Genomic DNA, 21,689 nt, shown 5'->3' on the forward strand with positions numbered 1-21,689 from the left:
ATAAATGAAACTCGAATTGAACTATGGTACATGTCATGTTTGTCGCCATAGCGGGACTAGTGGAGTACAAAGGGTTAAGAACTGCTCTTTCAAACGCAGTCAACCCCCGTATAACGTGGTAGTTGGCGATATCTTTTCGAAGTGCCATTCCCTTTCTTTATCAAGCAATATTTGTGTTTTTATAAAAGATACGGGTATTGAATCTTTGTGAAAGTTAATCGTGCATCGTTGTATTGACTCGCGTGGTCGTTTCAGGTGAACGAGGCGTTCGAGGTGTTGAAGAGAAGGACCAGCAACAACCCCAACCAGCGGCTGCCGAAAGTGGAGATTCTACGGAACGCAATCGAGTACATCGAAGGTCTGGAAGCATTGTTGCAAGGCAACAGATCCGCGGGTGCTCAAGATCACGGTTTGACCAAGAACACGGTAGGTTGACACGCGCTCCCGGTGTATCCTGCGTCGTGATCGACCGAGCTTCGTACGCTCGCTTTCCGACGCCCTCGCCGGTGACCTCTTTTGCGCTGCGAAACGCGCAACAAAAGCATGCCTGCCGTCGCTATCGCGGCTGCCACGACGCGCACAGGGCAGAGGGAAAACGGAGCAAGCGGAGGTGGGGAAACGTTTCAACATCGTTTCCGGCGGTAGAGTATTCGCGTCGCTTCTCGGTCAGTAGCTATCGGTTTTCGATACTATGTTTCCCACGCGTGTCAGAAATCGAAACAACCGAACACCGTGTCCGCCATCGCGCGCTGTTTTCCCTCGCCGCTGCTCATCAATCTATCGATCTCGATCCTATTCGATCCTCCAACGAATTCATACATATATACGAAATTTCAATTTATTTTTTCAATTTTTAAAATAAGCGTTGCAATATCTCGGAAATTATAAGAATTACTCGATATGGAGGAGGATATTGTTTCGTGTAAAAGTCCTTTCTAGAAAACCATTTTCGCGTCAGCTTGTCCGCCAGCGTGAACGTGATTCTAAGAACTTAAGTTTCGAGTCGAGGAAAGGAATGATTTTTTAATAGAATAACAGGAAGCAAATTAATAGGGGGAGTATTACGCCGGTTAATTTAATTCTTTACTTTTAAACGCACTTGTTGGCGCTTCTATAACCACGGTCTCTTGGGGCGAGTGTCCCTTTTTCCCCCGTCTTGTCACATCCCTGGTTCCAATTCATAAAAGATTAATATGTGTAAGAGATGAGCACGATCGGGTAACCGGAAAACGTGCCCCCAGGGCTCTAAAGTTTTACGTGTAAAATCCCATAAGCGCGAGTCTGCCGCCACTCACAGTATTCCAGCACAGCTGTTCAGTTATCTAGAGCTATTCTTTTTTTCATTGCTAACAGTGTCTCTTTTAGTATTTTTAGCGCCGAAAGTCTCTTTAGGGTATAATAGCCTCAACAGATGTTGTGTACGCGTAATCTTTGCGATCAATTTCCGAAGCTTTACACGTGAACTGTCTTGTATTAGTATAGGGGAGAACGAGGCAAGATGGAGACCTCAGAGAAAATTGCTCAAGTATATTATATTTAACGCGTTGACTGCCACGCCAGTTTTTCATGTCTAAAGATGTAAAGGGTGTTTTACAATATTCCTAATTCAAGCATTATTTATAATTTTACAAATATTATGGTTTTTCTATTATAAGCATTATTACAATACGTTTTTAAGTTTAAAATGATAGATATAGTAGCTATCTCTGATTTTAATTTCAATACAGATTTGAGCACACTTTGATTTATATTCAAATTAATACTTGCATAAATACTTTAATTTGTATTCAAATTATTTTTATGATTAATTTGAAACTAAAGTATTATTTTTATAAAAAAGTAGAATAGTAGTGTTCTATAAAATGTTCTGGCTTCGCAGATTAAAATGCACACAGACAATGATGGATATTTAGAATTTTCGGGCACCGTTCAAAGGGTAGATTGTAAGAAAGTATGCCCATAGTTGGGACGTTTACCTTATTCGTCGTGTCGTTTGCAGAGCAACTGCGAATATTAATTTCGAGTGCTTGTTCGAGAGCGCGCGTATCCAGCCACGTGTTGAACACGTGTGCACTCGAGAGCGACGGTCGACGTGTCGTTTTTTGCACCAGCTCGCCAAAAGAGTTTCGTTCCTGAAACGGAATCTTGGACGACATCGACGCTGGCTTTTCGAGAATTTTACTTTCCGATCGATCGATCCTTTCCAAATAGCATTCGCGAAACGAGCGTACGGCACGATCAGAGTGTACAAACCTCTCCCGTATTTTTCAAACTTTTTCTAAAGCTCCCACTCCCCCTCGAAAGGAGAGAATTTCGACTTCAGACATTTTTGTTACGTTTATCTTGACTTGTTCAATATTAAGTCGCTATTATCCATTTAATTTTGCCTTTGCTTAATTTAAGAAATTTGTTAAAACGTTCACACTGATAAAATAGTTATATTTACTACACTGTATAGGATGCCTCGATAATCGTAGTATGTATAACCGAGGAAGGAACTTTCATCCAGATCGGACGAAAATAGCAGGAGTTATAGGGAAATCACAAACACACAGATTTTGAATTTTATATTAATAGTTAAAATATATGTGCTTTTTCTTGTACGAATAGTAATGTTTGGTTAGTAATATCCGAATATTCATATACGGGTAATAATTTCCGAATGCTTGGACATTGGAATTTAACTCGCGGCGGTTGGAATATTTGTCAAATACTTGAATAGTATACTGCTCAAATAGTTCCAACCCTAGTCTCGGGGTGTGGAGCTCGCGAGTTAGATCTTCGCGCGATGTTTCAGGAGAACTCAGCAGGCGAGCCACTTCGGGACTCTTCTCCGAGGGGATTATACAATGAAATATATTTCTCTGGTCTTTCGCGTAAAGCAGTCGGCTCGTATCCTCGCTAAATATAAGCTCGATGCCCAGCATCGATTCGAGCCAGGATACCGCGCGCTTTCGTTCATTTCCAAACGAAATTTGGAGCCACTAAGAATCGTGCTTCCCAGGCGATTCGCCTTTCGTCTACCTTTTGTCTTCCCACAGCAACAATTGTAATCTTTCGTTCTCATTGATGCTTGATTTTTGCCAAATTTTCAAATTCAAATTCGAATCTGTTATAGAATTTATGAATTTCCAAAACAAAGTAGGTTCGTCCGACGTACGTGGTTTACACTATTTCCTATTTTAAAAGTGAAGTTTAAATGGTTGGAAAAACTCATTTTATTGATACGAAATTATCATACAGGGTGTTCGGTCACCCCTGGAAAAAATTTTAATGGGAGATTCTAGAGGCCAAAATAAGACGGAAATCAAGAATACCAATTTGTTGATGGAGGCTTCGTTAAAAAATTATTAACAATTAAATTCAAAAATTTCATATCGTTCTGGAAAAATTATTTTCGGTTGCGGGGGGCAATTACAATCATTTTTGGTGAATAGACATACCCCCGAAATCCTGCCCACTTTCTAGAAAAAAATTCGAGAAGGTGTGAAATTTTTCGACGAAAGTAAAATATTTCAAATCGTTCTGAAAAAAATATTGTTAGCTGTGGGCGTCAATTACAATCATTTTTGGTGAATAGACATACCTCCGAAATCTTGCGCATTTTCGAGAAAAAAATTCAGTACGGGCGGAACTTTAAACGTTAATGACTTTTTAACGAAGCCACTATGAACAAATTGGTATTCTTGATTTTCGTCTTATTTTGGCCTCTAGAATCCTCCATTAAAATTTTTCCCAGGGGTGGTTGAACACCCTGTATATCGGTGACTAATTAAGTACCCTTCTATAATATTTCAGGATTAAAACATTTTGGAAGCGAGCTCCTCGATTGACTTTAAAATTGATTTTTTCACGTGAAACGACCATCCCTGCGAGGGAAGTTGCATCGATCTCTGACATCGAGGCCGGAGAGCCATCTTCCAGAGCAAACATCGCGCTTATTTAAAGCAGTCGTTTTAGTCGCAAGCACGAGGCGGTTAAGGTATCCTACTTTACGATAAAAGCTCCTCGATCTCGTGTCGCGTCCCCTCCAGTCCCGGTCTCTGTTTCTCGACGTTGTAACTCCTCAATCTCCCCGAAAAACCGTCGCTGGGTACTCTTTGCTTTGCCAAACTCTTCTTTGCGTAGCCCGGGATGACACTTAATCGCTTGTGTCGCAAAACACCACTATACCAACCCTGTATAGTTCGACTCTTCTTCGATAGAACGTGACAAAGGGCAATCGTTTTACTTTTTAATCAAAATATTGTTATCTTCTCCGATCGACTAAAACACAATGCGATTAGAAAGTTTTAAAAACATCAAACATTAGGGAATACGTATGGCTCGATGTTGCGGAACAAGAGATTAATAATTTCCTATACAAATTCGCAGATTCCCCGCAAATCTATGACACACGGTTTCCGCACAGTTCGACGAAGAAAAACATGGCGGATGGGATTGCCGGTTCGTTGCTCTGCGAATGAAAATGCACGGAAAAATGTATCGTGTTAATAGGCAAAGACAGTTCGATTTATATATACTACAGATTATTATAAAAAGAACGTTACGGTATGGAAATTACAGATACTATTGAAAGAATGACTTTTTTCAGATTTTTCGGTGCGAATGGCCGCGCCGCCGTGCGTCGCGCAGTTCGACAACGATGGAATTCGAAGTTTAAATACGATTCGGTGTACGGGAGCCTCGGTAAACGCGCGCTCGTCCTCTGAAAATGTATCTTCTCGCGGAACACTGGTTGTCAGAGCTAGTTTCTCGTAACAAGTTGCGAACGCACGTACACGCGCGTGCAGTCACGCACGATGCCAGGCGGTGGACAGCGCGGCGAGGAACTGCTTTCACTCCGAGAATAGTTGGCCGCGACGCCGCATATAGATGCGCCGAAACAAATAAAGGAACCGGAGTCGGATAAAATGTGTACGGAGTGTTTAGTGGTCTGTAGAGTGGAGGAATGAATGAGGGAAAGAAGGCGAAAGAGATCAGAGAACGCGACGCCGATCGGCATTCCAACGACAACGACGACGACCACGACTCCGTGCCCTCTGCTCCAGCCACTTGCGTCCGACAATCGTCTCCGCTTCCGATTTCCCTTATCTTTTATCGATAGCCACGCGACCGTTTCCCTCACGGATAAACGCGACACGTCCACGGAACGTTCAATTAGTCGATAAATAATTGCCACCAAACGCAATTGAATAGAAGAACACACGCGCCAAAACGTCGTTTCGAGAAAATCAATTCCAAAGTTTTTATTAAGGCATTACCGGACGAAAAGTAATACGTTAACGATGATCGAATTTTTTAAAGATAAAGTAGCGTGCATTTATTCTGGAAACGGCATGATTCGAGAATGTAATTTTTGTTAAACAGCAACGGGCTAGAAAATTGCTGTCTCGCGACAGTTGTTCGAAGCATTCACATAGATACTTTTTGATTGTTTCTGGAACCTGCAAAGCTGATACAGCGAGCCTTGTCTTAGTGTCTAATGCTTAGACGCAACTAGATTTTGGTCGACTTTGGCTTTAAAGTACTTAAGTCGAACTTCAGCAGGGAGTTAATGGTCTTCGAAGGCACGAACGATACCGAGCCCAAAGTTTATAAGCGGTTGTTCATTGTTCATTGTTCGAGCGACTAATGCACTAAACCATTGCTCCTTAACGATATGAATAAAAATTACCATTAGAATTCACTGTTTAGGAACAAAGAGTACGTTTAAAAAATAATCGAGCCTGTTATTTTAATTTTGACATTCATTAAAGAAAGATAGCTGTTATCATGACTAGTGCGAGTGTTTTCTTCCACGATGTTCGACAAAACGTTCCACGAACTTATTTATGTGTCTGATGGTTTTCGCGTTTGTTCAAAAATTCCCTCTCTCCTTTTCTCCCCTCTCTGCAACCTTCTCCCTCCAATCGGTGGACGACGTTTGCGCGAATCCCTTGCTGAACACCACGATTGACCTACATTTCGCGAACGATCGAATCGAACGAGGCGCGACACAGCGCGCGTCTCCCATTCTCGGCGAAATGCCTCACAATGGTCGGAAATCCCATCAAAAACTGATCAAAACTGTCTTCTTTAAACTACCCATCGCGAACCATTATTAATAGGATTTCAAGTACACGGAGACTACTACCAAATCTTAACAAACAAGTAGATCGGCGTCAAGATTCCACCACGTTCTAGCAGCGATTTTGGCCCAAAATTAATTCTTGGATTATTTAGATCCGTGTTGGGGGGGAGGAGGGGAAGGAAAATTGGCTGCAATAAGTTGCGATCCTGAGCGCCGGAGCATGTTTAGAATATAGTGTGCGTCACGGGCGCTTCGAATGCATCATTCGTGGCTTGTACGTCTTCGCGCCTCTTACTTCCGGATAAAATAAATGCATCACGAGTTAAACGCGTAGGCGTTCTTAGACGCGCAGGAACCTATATAGAACCTAAAAAGTAACAGTTATAGAATTCGTACGAGAACCGATGCGGATCGTTTCGATCGGAACATGTACACCGCCGTTCGAAACAATTGTTTTCGAAACCTTTCCCGATCCGAACGCAATCAAACCGATTCTTTTTATTCGCAGGGCGCAGACTCGCCGCGATACGTGACGGAAAGGCTCAGGCAATTCTCGGACCCTTTGGCAAGGTTTCAACCCATCAACGGTGAGTGAGATTCTATCCGCGAAACGGTAATTTACGCGCGCGGTCCGCCGCTGAAACGCGCGGAAAGACAGGAATCGTCTATTAAGGAGGCTCGCGACGCGACGCATCGACCGGCTCCTCTCGTCGACGCTTCCAAAACGGTAGATCGCTCGCGATACTGGTATTTTTAAGTAGATTAATGCCAGACACGAGACGGGGCATTAAGCAGATCAGTATTAATGAGTTTTGTCACCCTTGAGTGACACTCGGTTTCTATTCGGTTACACTCGTTGCTATAGATAGCCCACCCGTGGAGCTTCCGAGATGCAACGTTCTCCCGGTAGAGTGGCTCCGATCCCTCGTTTCCTCTCTCCCTCTGCCACCCCTCCGACCCCCTCTCTCCGTTCCATCACAGTCATCATTCGCCACGAGTGCTAGAGAGCGTCGCGACGGCCACGCGCCACGCGTCACGCGTCACGCATACGATCGCCCACGATCGGTTCTAGACCACTTCCTAGTAGAGCTGTCGGAAACATCGAATATTCGAATAGTTCAAAATATTACGCCAGAAAGTTCGTACGGATTTTGGCAATGTTTGTCATTTTGCAGTCTAAATAGCAATCAACTTCAGTTTAACCCATTTGCATCGTTAAGCGGAATAATCCGCAAACAATAATTGTTGCTTAGTGATAGCAATACGTAGTAATTGACTTTTGGAACATTAGTTTATTTGTGATATAAATATATATTCCTGTATCGTCGTTTCGTGCAAAATTTACTTATAATACAACTAAGCTGTAGACATTAACTCATAGAAGTGCTTACGTCGATCATTCGTTAACACTTATCACCAAAAATGAAAAGACTAGAGAGACTTCATCCCCTAATAGCTCATTAACAAGATACATTGGTACGATTATAACAAACGTAAACGATCGTGGAATCATAGAGAAAAAGCACCATAAAAAGAGCAATATGTACAATACAAATCAAAATGAATCTTGAAAATATTGTGGCAATATGTACAGTAGAGTGTCTGGTATCGATTGATATCACAGTCAAGAATTAAATTTAAGTTGGTCGTCATTTATACTGCAAACTTACATCAGAATATTGGAACGAAACATTATTCATTAATTTCTACTTATTTCTGTACGCAGAAATCGCCCACTGTCAGATTGTACCAACCCCATAGATGCACTCTGTATATGGCTCTAGTATAGTATAGCTTTAGTATTCTTCTTGGTTCGCTAGTAGAATGGATGCATCTGGATTGATCGACGAGCCGAACTCACGTCGAGCGAGGTCGCCCTTTATAGTACTTCCGGGTCTTCGTGAATTTCTATCGTGCCCCATCTTCGGTTGCGATTTATCTTTGGTCTCTTCGGTTTTGGTATATCTCGGGTCGTTTGGGTTTGCGTCGGCGAGTTTTTGGATTCTGCGCATTAAAAATAAGATAACGATTTCTTTATATTGCAAATTAGGTAATGTAAAATCAGGATCACTCATTGAAAAACTCTATAGAACTCTATAGAAGCAAAGTCTTTCACGTTTCAATCGTTTTAAATGGATTCCCTGGTCTACTCTTTCGGATTAAGTCAACCCATTTTAACGGAGTGTACACAGCTTGAGTTTATTTTTCATTCTTCCGATTAAAGTAGAAAGTTCTGAAAGTAGAAACCTATGTTCAACAGCATCCAACTATCTCGTTTCCTTCTTTCTACGTTTTCACTGCGACCACAGCCCGAGGATACAAAGCACCACGAGCCTTCCTCCATTAGAGATTTGTTTGCTTGCAACGTTAAGGAACTCTAATATATTTCCGTTCTTTGCTTTTCCCTACCGCAGACGACATTTTAGCAGACTAATGGAGCTCGTTGGACCCTTTTCAAAATAACGTTCTTAAATATTAGTTAAATTCGATGTGCTTTCGACGCAACCAAACAGTATTTCGTACTGATCGCTTTACAAGATCGTGGATAAGCTCCGTGCAAGCAACGCCAGAATCCTTCGAGACTCGTTAAGTTAAACTTTAATGCTACCAAATTGTTGGTAGCATTAGCTCGTTCTGAGATCAACGAGTCCATCCTTAGCTATGTCTGCATTTTTTATAAAATGTACATCAGACAAGAGAAATCAACATCAAGATTAAAATAATAATTAGAAGAGTTCCATAACGTTTTTAACTGTTTACGAATTTCGTTTTTCAAAGATACGGTCACAAAATTCTCTAAAAACTTGTAATTTCTATGTACAACGCACACGACTTCAGGTCACTGAATCGAACCGATAAAGTTATCAGTGCCTCAATATGATAAGTTCGGTCTTTCTCAGTGAAAACGCCTGAAAATGCCTGACCCGACTAACTGCGTGGTCCGCGGTCCCCGTTTCGTTGCAGTTACCCGAGCGTCGACGTGCCCCTCGCGCGCCGCCGCGACTTCCGACCGATTTAGCCCCCTGCCCCCGTGATCCTTGCTATTTTCGCGCGACGATTCGTACGGTTTTCGTTTTTCCGACCTGTACCGCCGAAAATGTGGCGGAATTAATTGGCCTACATTCTGAAAATAGACGAGCAGCCGTGTCTGTCCGCGCGTATCTACGGCACGCGGATCCGCGCGCGCGGAGATCGAAGTCGGGCAAATTTCTCGAACGGAAAGTATTCACATGGTCGTCGGGCGGGAAACCGACGAGGCGCCACGGGGAGACGTCGCATGGCTAAACTAGATTGCCACGAACAAAGATTCCGGGGTCCAGTTCGCGATCGAACATTACACTGTCCGAAAAATTCGTTTCAAATCTTCTACACGAACTCGAAACGCAATGTTTATTATTTATGATAATTTTATTCTATGATCTTGGCCTATCGAGAAACTTCCCTGTTTACTTCAACGTGACCCTGCATATCAGAATTAAATGCTTACGATCTCTGGATCATGGCTAAAGAGTCCCGTTACACCAATACACCAATACGAAGCAAAGCTCAGTGCTGCGAACAAAGAAGAAATGGAAAACACAAGGGGGAAGGGGATTGGGTTTGGGGAGAGAGGAGGGAGAGTAGTCGCGACAATGCCAAATTGGTCGAGCCGAGACGGGACACGGGACGAGCCAAAATGGAGCACGCGGAATCGCGAGATTTCGACCATTAAAATAACTCGGAATTAATTAGCGTTAATGAATACCTGGCTATTGGCAAGCGTGAAACATAACTCAACGGGGCGAAAAGAAGCTGCGCGCTCGCGCTATCGGACACATCGGCACGGTGGTTCCAAACGCCCGAATAGCGATCAAAAGTCACAGATACGACAAACTGGCTTCGAATTGTGTGAAATTTACTGTACGAGCGTTTCCGTATCCGGAGACTTCAAATATCAAAATTGTATAAAATTTTGAACACTTCTTAGCGAGCAATAAAACAATATCGAACAACATTTCAGTGGAAAGTCAGAGAAGTATGTGACGATATAATAGTTCCGTCGAAGAGATCAGTGATATTAAACTTTAAATTTTTCCATAAAATTCAATGGAACGTTTGAAATATTGTCTCGAATTCTAATATAAAATTCAGCAAGAACTTACGGGGTGACCTGATATTTCCATTATTTGATGATTCAGAGCCACCCTGGATAGACACATCTATCAGTAGGCCGTTAGACTCTATTCGGAATCACCTCTGAATTTATGCATGAAGCGTATGAAAAATGCATCTACTCTTGTTCACACCTGAAGTGCGGGAACTTCTAGTCTCAATTTCCTGTTGAGCTCAAAGGACATCGTTTGATCTCCATGCACGTGGGATCTATTGATCGTTACCATACCAATGCAATGCAAAATTCCCGCTCTCAGTAGTTACCGAGTTACAAACTGAAGTGAATGTTGTCTTTTATATTCATTGCTTTCGCTTAATTTTTCTCGAATAACTTGGAACAGAATTTCCCACCTGTTTTCAATCTCTGTCTGCGATTCATCCCTCGCGACGCATTTCATTATTCGTGTGTTCAGGTGATCGGTGAATTGTTTTCTCTGCAATCTATCACCCAATTGTGCCTCGAATTTTCTGTTTCGTTCGTCGAATCAGTTACGAGAAATAAAAGTTCTTCTCAACCGTTTCGGGAACTTATATTACAAGTTTTCGAGCTCCGATAATCAGCGACAATACGCTGGACGCTTAGTTGTTTCGATCATCTTTCCACCCTCGATTGTCGCACAGTCCTCGCCAATTACCTGAGAACCAAGTATTCGAAACTTGTCGCGACCCGACCGGAAGTCTCGACGTTGGTAATCTCGTGCTAGGAAGGGTTGCTAGCGAGAAAGATAAAGGAGAGATTCGTGACGTGAGTAGTCACTCGTTAGAAGCAGTAGTCTATAATTCACGATCGCGCCGCAACGCAACGCCTCCGCCACGACTCGGAGGCCGCGAAGCGTGGAAAAAGAACCGGTAGCCGCGGGTAGGAATAGGCATGGCTGCAAGAACGAGAAGCAAGTTCCTCCCTGCTGGCGAACGGTGCCAAGCGATTTACCGAACCGTAACCGTAACCCACTACCGTGGACCCTGATTATTTTAATTGATGCATCGCGGTTGCGTCTCATTTAACCAGCGTTATTTCAAAACAGTTGTCGTTCCAACCGAACGCGTTTGTCTAGCTCCGGGGATAGGATACCGGTGTCTCCAGAGCCGTCCCATGCCGCCATTTTGCATTGTCGATCGAAGGATCCCACAGTGTTCGCAAAACCGATTCGCTTAACAAACAGAAAATACTTATTTACAAATTAGATTGTGGTTCAATTTTTTCCTTACGAATCCCAAAACCTCTTACCAGCCCGCGACAGTCATGGGCGGCCATTTTACATACTTTGTCGATCGAAGGGTACCACAATATTCGTGAAACAGATTGAGTAAACAGAAAACACTTATTTGCAAATTAGAATTTATGCTTATATAATACAATCGTATACAAATTACTAAACAAGAAATGTCAATGGTTCACAAGATTGTTAACCTCTTACCAATCTAGTCTGTGACAGTCACGGTCGACCATTTTGGGTTCAGCAACCACTGGACTTGATTCAGTCGTAAGATAACTTACGTTATAACAAAGTCATGTATTAATTCTATTTATTTTATCACGTGTCACTTTTGTTACATTGAAATAACATACTTATGGACCGATTTTGTCAAAAGTGCGGGACAGGCAAGGGGTTAAATATTGACGAGCGATGCAATAAAACACTAGAAATCGGTAGATATAGGTAGTTAGTGATACAAGCGTCGATATGGTGATTTTAAATTAGAAAATGTATCGAAAATATAACAAAGATTTCTCGTGTAAATCGTATGTTTTCGAGATAGCACAAAAATCCATCAGGAGATTGGGCTGACTTATTCAGCGTGTCTGTCGGTTACTCGCCATTTCTACTGGCGTTATAAGCATCGATGTTGGCGCAATATTATTTGTTTCCACTGGTTATAGGCTAACTTGAAGACGGTAAGATCAACGAAAGATAGATGATACACGTTTATCAGCGTTTTAAAAACAATAACACAAGTAGAAATAACCAATAATGGACGGACATATTAATACTGAAACTACAGACAATTATAGATTATAATTCCTTTATATGTACCAAAGAAATTAAAACGTTAGATACGTGAAGAACTGTATAATGCAATGGAAATAGGTGTTTATTCATTCTTTTATAGTAAATTGCGAAAAAAATTTTCAGAAATTCAGTGCAGTAAATTTTTTACAAATTTTATTAGCAATTATGAATGGATCATTTTGACTACTTTGGTAATTCTAGTGTTAAACTAGTTATATTCGATTGTTTTCTCCAAAGCAAGGCTTCGAACGAAGTACTGTCATTATTTATAACAAAACTAAAACAGTGCCTCTAAATTCTATACAGGGTGTTCGGCCACCCCTGGGAAAAAGTTTAGTGGGAGATTCTAGAGGCCAAAATAAGACGGAAATCAAGAATACCAATTTGTTGATGGTGGCTTCGTTAAGAAGTTATTAACGTTTAAAGTTCCGCCAATACTGAATTTTTTTCTCGAAAATGCGCAGGATTTCGGGGGTATGTCTATTCACCAAAAATTATTGTAATCGACCCTTGCAATCGGAAATAATTTTTTTAGAACGATTTGAAATTTTTTAATTTAATTGTTAATAACTTTTTAACGAAGCCTCCATCAACAAATTGGTATTCTTGATTTTCGTCTTATTTTGGCCTCTAGAATCTCCTATTAAAATTTTTCCCAGGGGTGGCCGAACCACCCTGTGTATTGGTTTTCCGCTTTCTATTGTTTTTATACAAAATAGTAGCGTTGTAGGAATTTGTAGATCTGTTTAACGAAGGCGGGTACCAATTTAGAAAAAAATTCGTTTCTTCGGTGGATCTCGAGATTCGATGTGGGTTCTTTGCGAAAAGCATTCTCGGTGCAATTCGGCGGATAGTCGAAGGATGAGAAAATTCTAGTCACCCCAAAGTGCCATATATTGCCACGGTACATTAGTATGACGCATCGTCGCCGGACCATCCTTTTGCCGACTGAACGCAACATGCGTTTAAACGCGGCGGAAACTGCAGCCAAAATACATACTTTGCCGCATCCAGAATTCGCTAATGTCTCTCGAAAATCTCGTTTCCTCTGTCGTTTGGCTTGTCTTCCTCTAGCACTTCTCTTTCGTTCGCTCTTCGCCTCTCGATCCCTTACAAACCACTCGTCCAAGTTACAACCATCCCCTGTCTTTCACGTTACTCGTATTAATAATGATTTATTTATGGGTACGTGACACCCGACACTCGATACGGTCTACACGCAAATAAGGTCGAGAATGCTGCTACGACAGAATTTTTGGAACGTGGACGTCGATACTTTGACACTAGAGCTACCAAAGTAGTAAAAATGACCTATTCGTAATTTCTAATAAAACTTGTAAAAGATTTAATCGACTAAATTTTTGAAAATTCACCGTATTTTCTATAAGAAATTGAATAAACACTTATTTCCATTGCATGTTTCTTTGGTACAAATAAACACACTATAATTGACAATAGTTCTAGTGTTAAGGGGAGATATTCTCATAAAGCTTCAAAAGTAACCTGTATTTGTGAATTTTTTTTTTTTTAACTATCGTTAATTTGGATTGAATCTTTTTTGCTAGAATAAGGAGACATCTTTGAATTACAGGAAACTTGAATTAGAAAATTACGTTCGAACGCGCGGTCGTGTTTCCATTTTTTCCTCCGCCTAGGATTAAAGAGATCGATTTAAACCGATTCGAAACACGATGACTATCGGTGACAATTTCGAAAGCCAGAGAGACATGGGGGCTTTTCCATTCTCGCGACAAGATTTCGACGTCGTCGTTGCGTTTCCCACTAATGAGGACGAATCAAAGGTTCCTTGTTCGTTCGTAGGAACACCCAGTGAGAACGAATCGAGCGAACAGAGAGAATTAGGAGTCTTTGAAGAACGAGGGATGCAATTAAGTCGTCTCGATTTACTCTAGACGAAGAAGCTCGCGATTCAAAGTCGCCGGTCCGACTTTTCAACGAAACGATCTATGCACAATATCTACGTATGTATACAGGGTGTTCCGCTTTACTCGACCACCTTAAATATCTCACTCGTTTTCGACGATCGTCCAAAATTTAAAACATTTAAAATTACACCAAGAAAATTATTTATGTTACAATTAAAACATTCGACAAAAATTTTAACCAAATCTTCGAACTGTTGTAATTTTGCGGAAAGAAGTCGTTCAACAATCTTACTGTTTCAGCGAATAAAAATGTTTTTATGCATTTTTACAAACATTATCGCCGTTCTTTTAGTGTTTCTAACGCTTGACTGACATTTTCGTGTTTCCGTGCGATGCTTTCCGACGGATCCGCACGAAATGCAGTCCTCGTTCGCCGAGTGCATTCTTTGGTCTTCTCGCGTCGATTCGAACCGAGCTCTACGAACACTCGTTCTTCCCACTTTCGTATTTATAGAAGCGCTTTCCACCCTTAAATATTCATCTTCGGTTATATCGCGTCCCGTACGTAAATGGAAACCGATCGGCCAACTATTTTTATCGCGATCGTTTCACCGTCGGATTCATCCGTTCGTTCGTTCGCCGATTCGAACGCTTTTCAAAGAAAACTGAATACACGGTGCCGCCGTTTGGAAACAATTTAACCCTTTTCTGTTCCAACCAGCTCACACGATGCTGACTTTAAGCCATATAATTCCACGTATAAACGTCACACTGATTCTATCTGACGTCATTAACGGTCGACTGTGTGATATATAGCGACGTTTGTAACTTTAGTTGCTTCTACTCCCAGCGAGTCGTTCGGAGTTTATATCCTCCGTAATCAATTTTATATTTACCCACGTAAATTGCTTATTTCGGTGTCGTGAAATTTTCAATAAATAGCGAGCTTTTAAAATTAATAAATACGAATTTATTAGATATCGCATTATTTTATTTTTATTTTATTCATTTATTCAATAAACGGAAAGCCCCGTTGGTATATAAAGTAGAAAAAGTTTAAATACTTATTACATTCTCTTACCGCATAATCGAACGATTAATAACGAAAAATACTGTTCGCCACTGGATAAAGTGAACAAAGTATAGAAGAAATGACCATCGCTCATATTTAGAAAAGAAATTCTTTTCCACCGCGATAACGTACGACGCCATGTTTAACAACGAGATGAAAATTATTGCAGCTAAAAATACCCCAACCATTGTATTCACCATTGTCTTATTTGATTTCTGCTTATTTCATATAATGAGAAATTCTTACGGTGAAAAATGGTTTAAAAACACCGAAGAAATAAATATACACGTATCCGGATTTGTTAATAAATGAACCAATGAATTTTATTATAAAAACATAATTAAATGATCCAAAAGATGGCAGAAGATCGTAGAGTAAAATAGCACATTTAACATTAATGGACAATTTTTAATCTCGACAATCATGGAGTCTCCAACATTATACTAAAAACAGTCTCTAAAAATTCTTTTCCAATCTCAACGTTCTTATTTTTATTACTCAGTGTAATCGAAGCGTGTAATTTGAATTATGTGTCTACGTTTAATCTTTGCTAGACGAATATAGATAAACAGTGTGACGATATATTTCAGTTTTTGGTCCTATAGAATCGACGTTCCGTTATACTCGTCCGGATGGTTGATGGATTCCAAATTCCCGAACGTTAGTTATTCGACGAATAAAATTTGTCGAACTCCGCTTTTACCTCACGCTCGATTTCTCTCGTCGAGAATTACTCGCGTTTGGCAGGAAGCCCCGAAGCGGTCGCTCACGTCTCGGCAACGCGTCATCGGCGAAGAAATATCGCGACAGAGATACGATTCGTAAATAAAGAGGTGGCCGCGATTCACCGGCTCCCGAACGCGATCGACCCGCGATCGATTCGTCGGATCCTCTCCAGCGAGCAAAGACGCTTAGAACCGTATGCCGGCATTCAGAATCGAGCGTTCGAGTGTCGATCGATTATTATTATCGACCATCGATAGTTTTCAGGTGTTCTGCGAGCGTGGGACAAAATCCTCTGTTCAACGTTCGGTGTCCGTTAGTATTTTATACAGGGTGTTCGGCCATCCCTGGGAAAAATTTTAATGGAAGATTCTAGAGGCCAAAATAAGACGAAAATCAAGAATACGAATTTTTCGATTGAGGCTTCGTTAAAAAGTTATTAAAACATTGAATTAAAAAATTTCAAATCATACTGAAAAAATTATTTTTGGTTGGGGGAATCAATTACAATTATTTTTTGTGGATAGACATACCCCCGAATTCTTACGCACTTTCGAGAAAAAAATTCATTACTGAAAATATAATGTCTGACCATAACTGTCTGTTACCCTGAAAATTGAAAAGTTTCAAATCGTCCTAAAAAAATTATTTTTGATTGCAGGGACCAATTATAATAATTTTTGGTCAATAGACATACCATCGAAATCCTGCGCATTTTCAGGAAAAAAATTCAGTACCGGCAGAACTTTAAACGTTAATAACTTTTTAACGAAGCCTCCTTCAACAAATTGGTATTCTTGATGTTCGCCTTATTTTGGCCTCTCCCATTGAATCTCCCATTAAAGTTTTTCCCAGGGGTGGCCAAACACTCTGTATATTAGAATAAATTGGGTTGTTTGAAAAGTAGTTTCAGTTTCTTATCAACAGACGCGTTAATTGCATTTTTAACCAGCCAACTTTATTCTAAACCGTATTTTCATTATATATTTTCACAGCTGACACTTCAAGGCTTGTTTGTAAAAAATTTTGTTTGTTTCTGTGGAATTGTATTCCTTTGGTGTCCCGTCAAAAACGGCAGCAAAGTCCATTCCAACCTCTTGCCCCCATACTCTGTTGCAGAAATTATCGTTGATATTCCGTAATAAAATTTAAACAACCGATATCGTGTTTGTTCGCAGGGTTCGAGCAAACGGAGCCGCAATCACCTCAAATCAGCGGAAGTAGCTTGGATCGTCTGAACATGATCGTTCAGAGTATCAATGATCCATCTCGTTCGACCACCGAAACGCATCGGTATCCTTCCCACCAATGAGAACGAGGAAAACAGTATTAAAAGGATCGAAGGGCTTTTGTCGACTGTTCCTGCGCCAGAAATGGGCAAAATCTCGTTCGAATAATAGATAACCAATAACGCATTACAATTTATTCGATGGAACAATTCAATTTTTAATCCTCGTGAAATACTTCAGTTTATAATTGAAATTTTTATTTTTTATTTAACTTATCTTTTACCCGTTATTCGACAGTTTGTTCTGCGATAGATTAGAAATTTGCCCATCTCTGTCCTGGACACGCCAAGTGGATGCCAAGTTCCTAAATTCGAAACGCCATCGATCAGAGACGGGCAAAATTTTATTCGAACAATACAATTAAATTTGAATTCGTTCAGCGTGAAATGTATTCTTCTATACTGAAAATTCTAATTTTTATTCAGTGAGTAACGGATAAATAATTGTTTACAGGAGTTGAAACAATTATAAAATGTTTTCAATAGGAACTGTTATAATAAACTCGCATTGTAAGTTTCAGCGAGGATGGATGAGTAAAAGTTCTATTTTGAATAAAATTTATAAGAAATACAAATGAAAAGTTCTTGTGCAACAGCAATAGATCGTGAGCGATGCTCGATCACTTTTATACACGTCAAAACTCTCCATCATTCTTGAAAATTTCTATCTAATATTATCTACGATGTACTATAAATATGAAGTTTCGTTTATTTTACGAAACTTTTTCTAATAAAATTTCTATGATAACAGCTTTCTTGGATCTTTTACGAGTTCTAAAATATCTCCGCCGCAAGAAGACTTTAATAAACTTCACGAGGCACAAGTTTTTTTTCGATAAAACGAAATCACAAGAATATCGTCTTAAAGAAAAAGAAAAAACGGTTCGAACGAAATTTAAAGAAAATAAAATCCGACCGATTCCTGTTCTCCTATTGTTTATCCTTTGTTCGTTGGTAGAAATTTGTATCCGGATAAGAATTTTGCCCATATCTGGCATCGATTCAAGCGTCTATCTCGTAACCTCGCCGAACGTTCGTCCCGTTTAAAATATTTAAATCGCCAGTCTCGACACGAACATCGCCGAACAAATTAGTTCGTCGCCACGGTTCCCTCGACCTCGGAATCGAGCAAATTTCATTCACCGTTGACGAATAAAAATTTTAGATACGTTCGTAAGCCAACTACGTTCCGTTGACTCGATCGTAAATTAGGATCCATCTTCTTTAAACCGACATCTGCGTTTACGTATCAATTTAAAATTGATATTCTTTGTTCGCGGAAATAAAATTTCCCCGACTCCGCTCGACCTTTTCTGCTTCCCGAGGGAATCGTCGCGAATCAAAATACACGTGTACTGCGGACGAGAAAATAAACGTGGACGAGTAAATCATACTCTGTAACCTACTCGCGCGACATCTCCGACAAAAATTTTGCACGTTTGTACTTTCATGTTCGCGATTCTGATCCCGCGTAATCCTGATACGCACGCGCGTACATATGTACACACACAGATACGTTCATCCGAGCTACACGACAATAAAGAGCATCGAGAATCGTTTAAATCCTGTGAGTGATTCGGCTCTTCATTTATTTTTCTTTTTTTCTATCGCTCATCTTCCGTTCCGCGTTTCGTCGTTTTCTCGTTGCCTATCGTTTCGCTCGACTCCATTTTGGTTCGAAGACCAAAAAAAATGGACGGAACGATTCGCTGCAAATGTAATCGAACGATCGAACCGGACCTCCTTCGACTAGAATTGTTGCAAATTATGTGACGGTTCTGGTTGAAACAATTTTGAAAATCTTTTATTTCGAATAACTGTAAATCTTGATCCTTGTTGCGAGTTGTGAGTTCATCTTGTTGGATGATGGATAGAGCCGTATTTTTTTATACAGGGTGCTCGGCCATCCCTGAGAAAATTTTTAAAGAGAGATTCCAGAGGTCAAAGTAAGACGAAAATCAAAAATACTAATTTGTTGATCGAGGCTTCGTTGAAAAGTTATTAACGAAGAAGTAAAGAATTTTTTTCTCGAAAATCGAATGATTGTAATTGACCCCAGCAACTAAATATAATTTTTTTAGAACGATTTGAAATTTTTTAATTTCGACTTTCTCCAAAAAAATATTTTCAGTTGCAGGGGTCAATTACAATCATTTTTGGTCGACAGACATACCCCCGAAATCCTACTCAATTTCGAGAAAAAAAATTCATGTAGGTGGACTAATTTTATTAATAATTTTTAACAATAATTTTGTTAATAACTTGTTAACGAAACGTCAATCAACAAATTGGTATTCTTGATTTTCGTCTTATTTTGGCCTTTGAAATCAGGGGTGGCCAAACACCCTGTATTGTCATCCTAATATCTTCATTATTTTTGCAGATACAACAGAACGTGATAGCGAAAATACGCCAAATGTCGATTGATACGTTAAAAAAAAAAAATATGATTCTGGTAAAAAATACAAATCCGTCAAAAAAAAAAGAGTATTTAAGAAAAACGCCAATATCGAATGAAAATCTCTCTGATCACTATCACGACGTGCATTCGTCTTCGGTAATTTTGCATAAACGTGACTACTGGCATAATAAAATGCCTACTTCTAATTATTGCGTTTCGAAAATCTCTAGGGGACTGGGTTGTACGGTGAGTGCAAGTCGGTAAGAGCTTCCTGCCTTGCTTCTTCCGACCCTAATCGCGGGCGGCTCGTCCACCGAGACAGCTGGAGGCCTGGTCGATTTATGGACACGGCCTCGAAAAGCCGACGGCGGCACGACCAAAGAGACCAACACAGGAAACAAGAGATCTCTTCTGGACTGGTAAATCGAAAAGCTTGTAAAGTTCACGTATCGACGCGCTCGCCTTGCCGTGATATCGGCACGTTTTCAAAACATACACGATGAGCCCCTCGGGAGACTCGTACGTGCATCTATCCTCGTCCTTCGGGATCCGCTTGTTATTAGCGGAAGTTGGAACAAGAAGCCGCCATCCGTGTCGATTCGAAGGAACGAACCAGTCTCACGATCGCGTTTCCTCTCGTACCAACAAATACAAACGAACACCTGCCCCTCTCGCGCCAAACCTAATCCAGTGACGAAGCTGCAATTTGTACCGCCTGGGACAATACTTAGATCTCCAAACATACACATTAAATAGACCCACTCGAATATATTTGAAACTATTGACAATACCAATTAATTTTGCATCAATTGGTGCAACTCGCCACACCTCGCGCAAAGCTACTAAACCGCTAATGACGAAAGATCATTAGTTTGGAAGATATTTTAATTTATAATATTTTAATAATACCTGTATCGCCATCACTCGGAATATTACAATTAAAATATCTTCTAAACTAATGTTTTCCATCTAAGGAAACAAAGTTGACTCAACGCTGTATCATTTAACACCTACGCATCGTTATGTATCTGTCTCAAACCAAGTGGATGAAGAGAACAACTGTGTCCGTATTGTCCCGGAGGTGCCAAAGTACCTAGGTACGTCCCTGCAGAACTACATTCGACATTTCATAGTCCAGTCGATTCGCTTGTGTCCACCCTCGGCGAGATCGTGCCCTGTACTCGTTGCAATCGCTAACATATCGATCTATCGAAGTCGAAGAGTCGAGAAGTAGCAGCGGTATCGACTCGAGGAGCTTCTTCGATTTCGTTGTTGGATTCGACCGTGCGACGAATCGCTGTAATTAGGGGAAAAGCGAGAAAACGCGTCGGCGTTTGGTACGGGGGTTACCCAACATTAGACGAAAATATCCATGTCGCGGGAGTAAGAATAGTTGGGGACGACATAAATATTTTCGGAGTTACTGACCCGTCAAAACTCTCGGCACTTTGAGCCGAACACGCGTCGTCCCCTCGACAACTGCAGAAGTCCCTCGATGGGACCCCCTTAACTGCTCGCTACTGAACTTCCTTTCAACTCGAGGCCAAACAACCGGTAAGGTACCATTCAACTAAACATATTATTATTTATTACATACCTATCGTTGCATTTCAATACATTTGTATATAAATCCAATCAACGATATTTTTGTGCTTGTCAATATTAAAAAATAAAAATAAAACAATAAGTGTGCCGCTCTTAAAAGCAAAGTTTTATACCTATATTTTTTTATGTCCATAATAAATCATATACTAATTTCATTATCAATTTATTGGTTTAGGTATTATTCACAGATGTATTGTCATTTGTAGATGTTTAATATCTAAGTATGACCGTCCAAGTTGAAAACGTTTATGTCTTATTAGATGTCTGTAAAATTCATTTTCCAAACGCGATGATATGTAGTTAATAAATAATAATTTAATGCTTTAACGGATTATCTATTTTCAAACAAAATGGGCGCCGAAATGTTATGAAAAAACGGCGACATCTACGGCAGAATGTCTAAGTTTGTTGAGAAATAGTTTCTCTTTCAATCGACAGATAGCACTAAAAATTGAGCGCCGTAATCGACAAATATTT

General features: G+C 40.4%; 1 protein-coding gene across 1 annotated transcript; it reads left to right on the plus strand.

The window, feature by feature from the left end:
• Positions 1 to 255: 255 nt before the first annotated feature.
• On the plus strand, positions 256 to 21,316 carry LOC143351298 (myogenic-determination protein-like; the record flags this gene model as incomplete). The annotated part of the gene is made up of 3 exons (XM_076782811.1): positions 256 to 426; positions 6,582 to 6,660; positions 17,097 to 21,316. Coding segments are annotated over 3 exons (384 nt in total), but the record flags the coding sequence as incomplete, so codon positions are not given.
• Positions 21,317 to 21,689: the final 373 nt, after the last annotated feature.

Source organism: Colletes latitarsis, unplaced genomic scaffold (genome assembly GCF_051014445.1).
Source record: "Colletes latitarsis isolate SP2378_abdomen unplaced genomic scaffold, iyColLati1 scaffold0122, whole genome shotgun sequence".
NCBI lineage: Eukaryota > Metazoa > Arthropoda > Insecta > Hymenoptera > Colletidae > Colletes > Colletes latitarsis.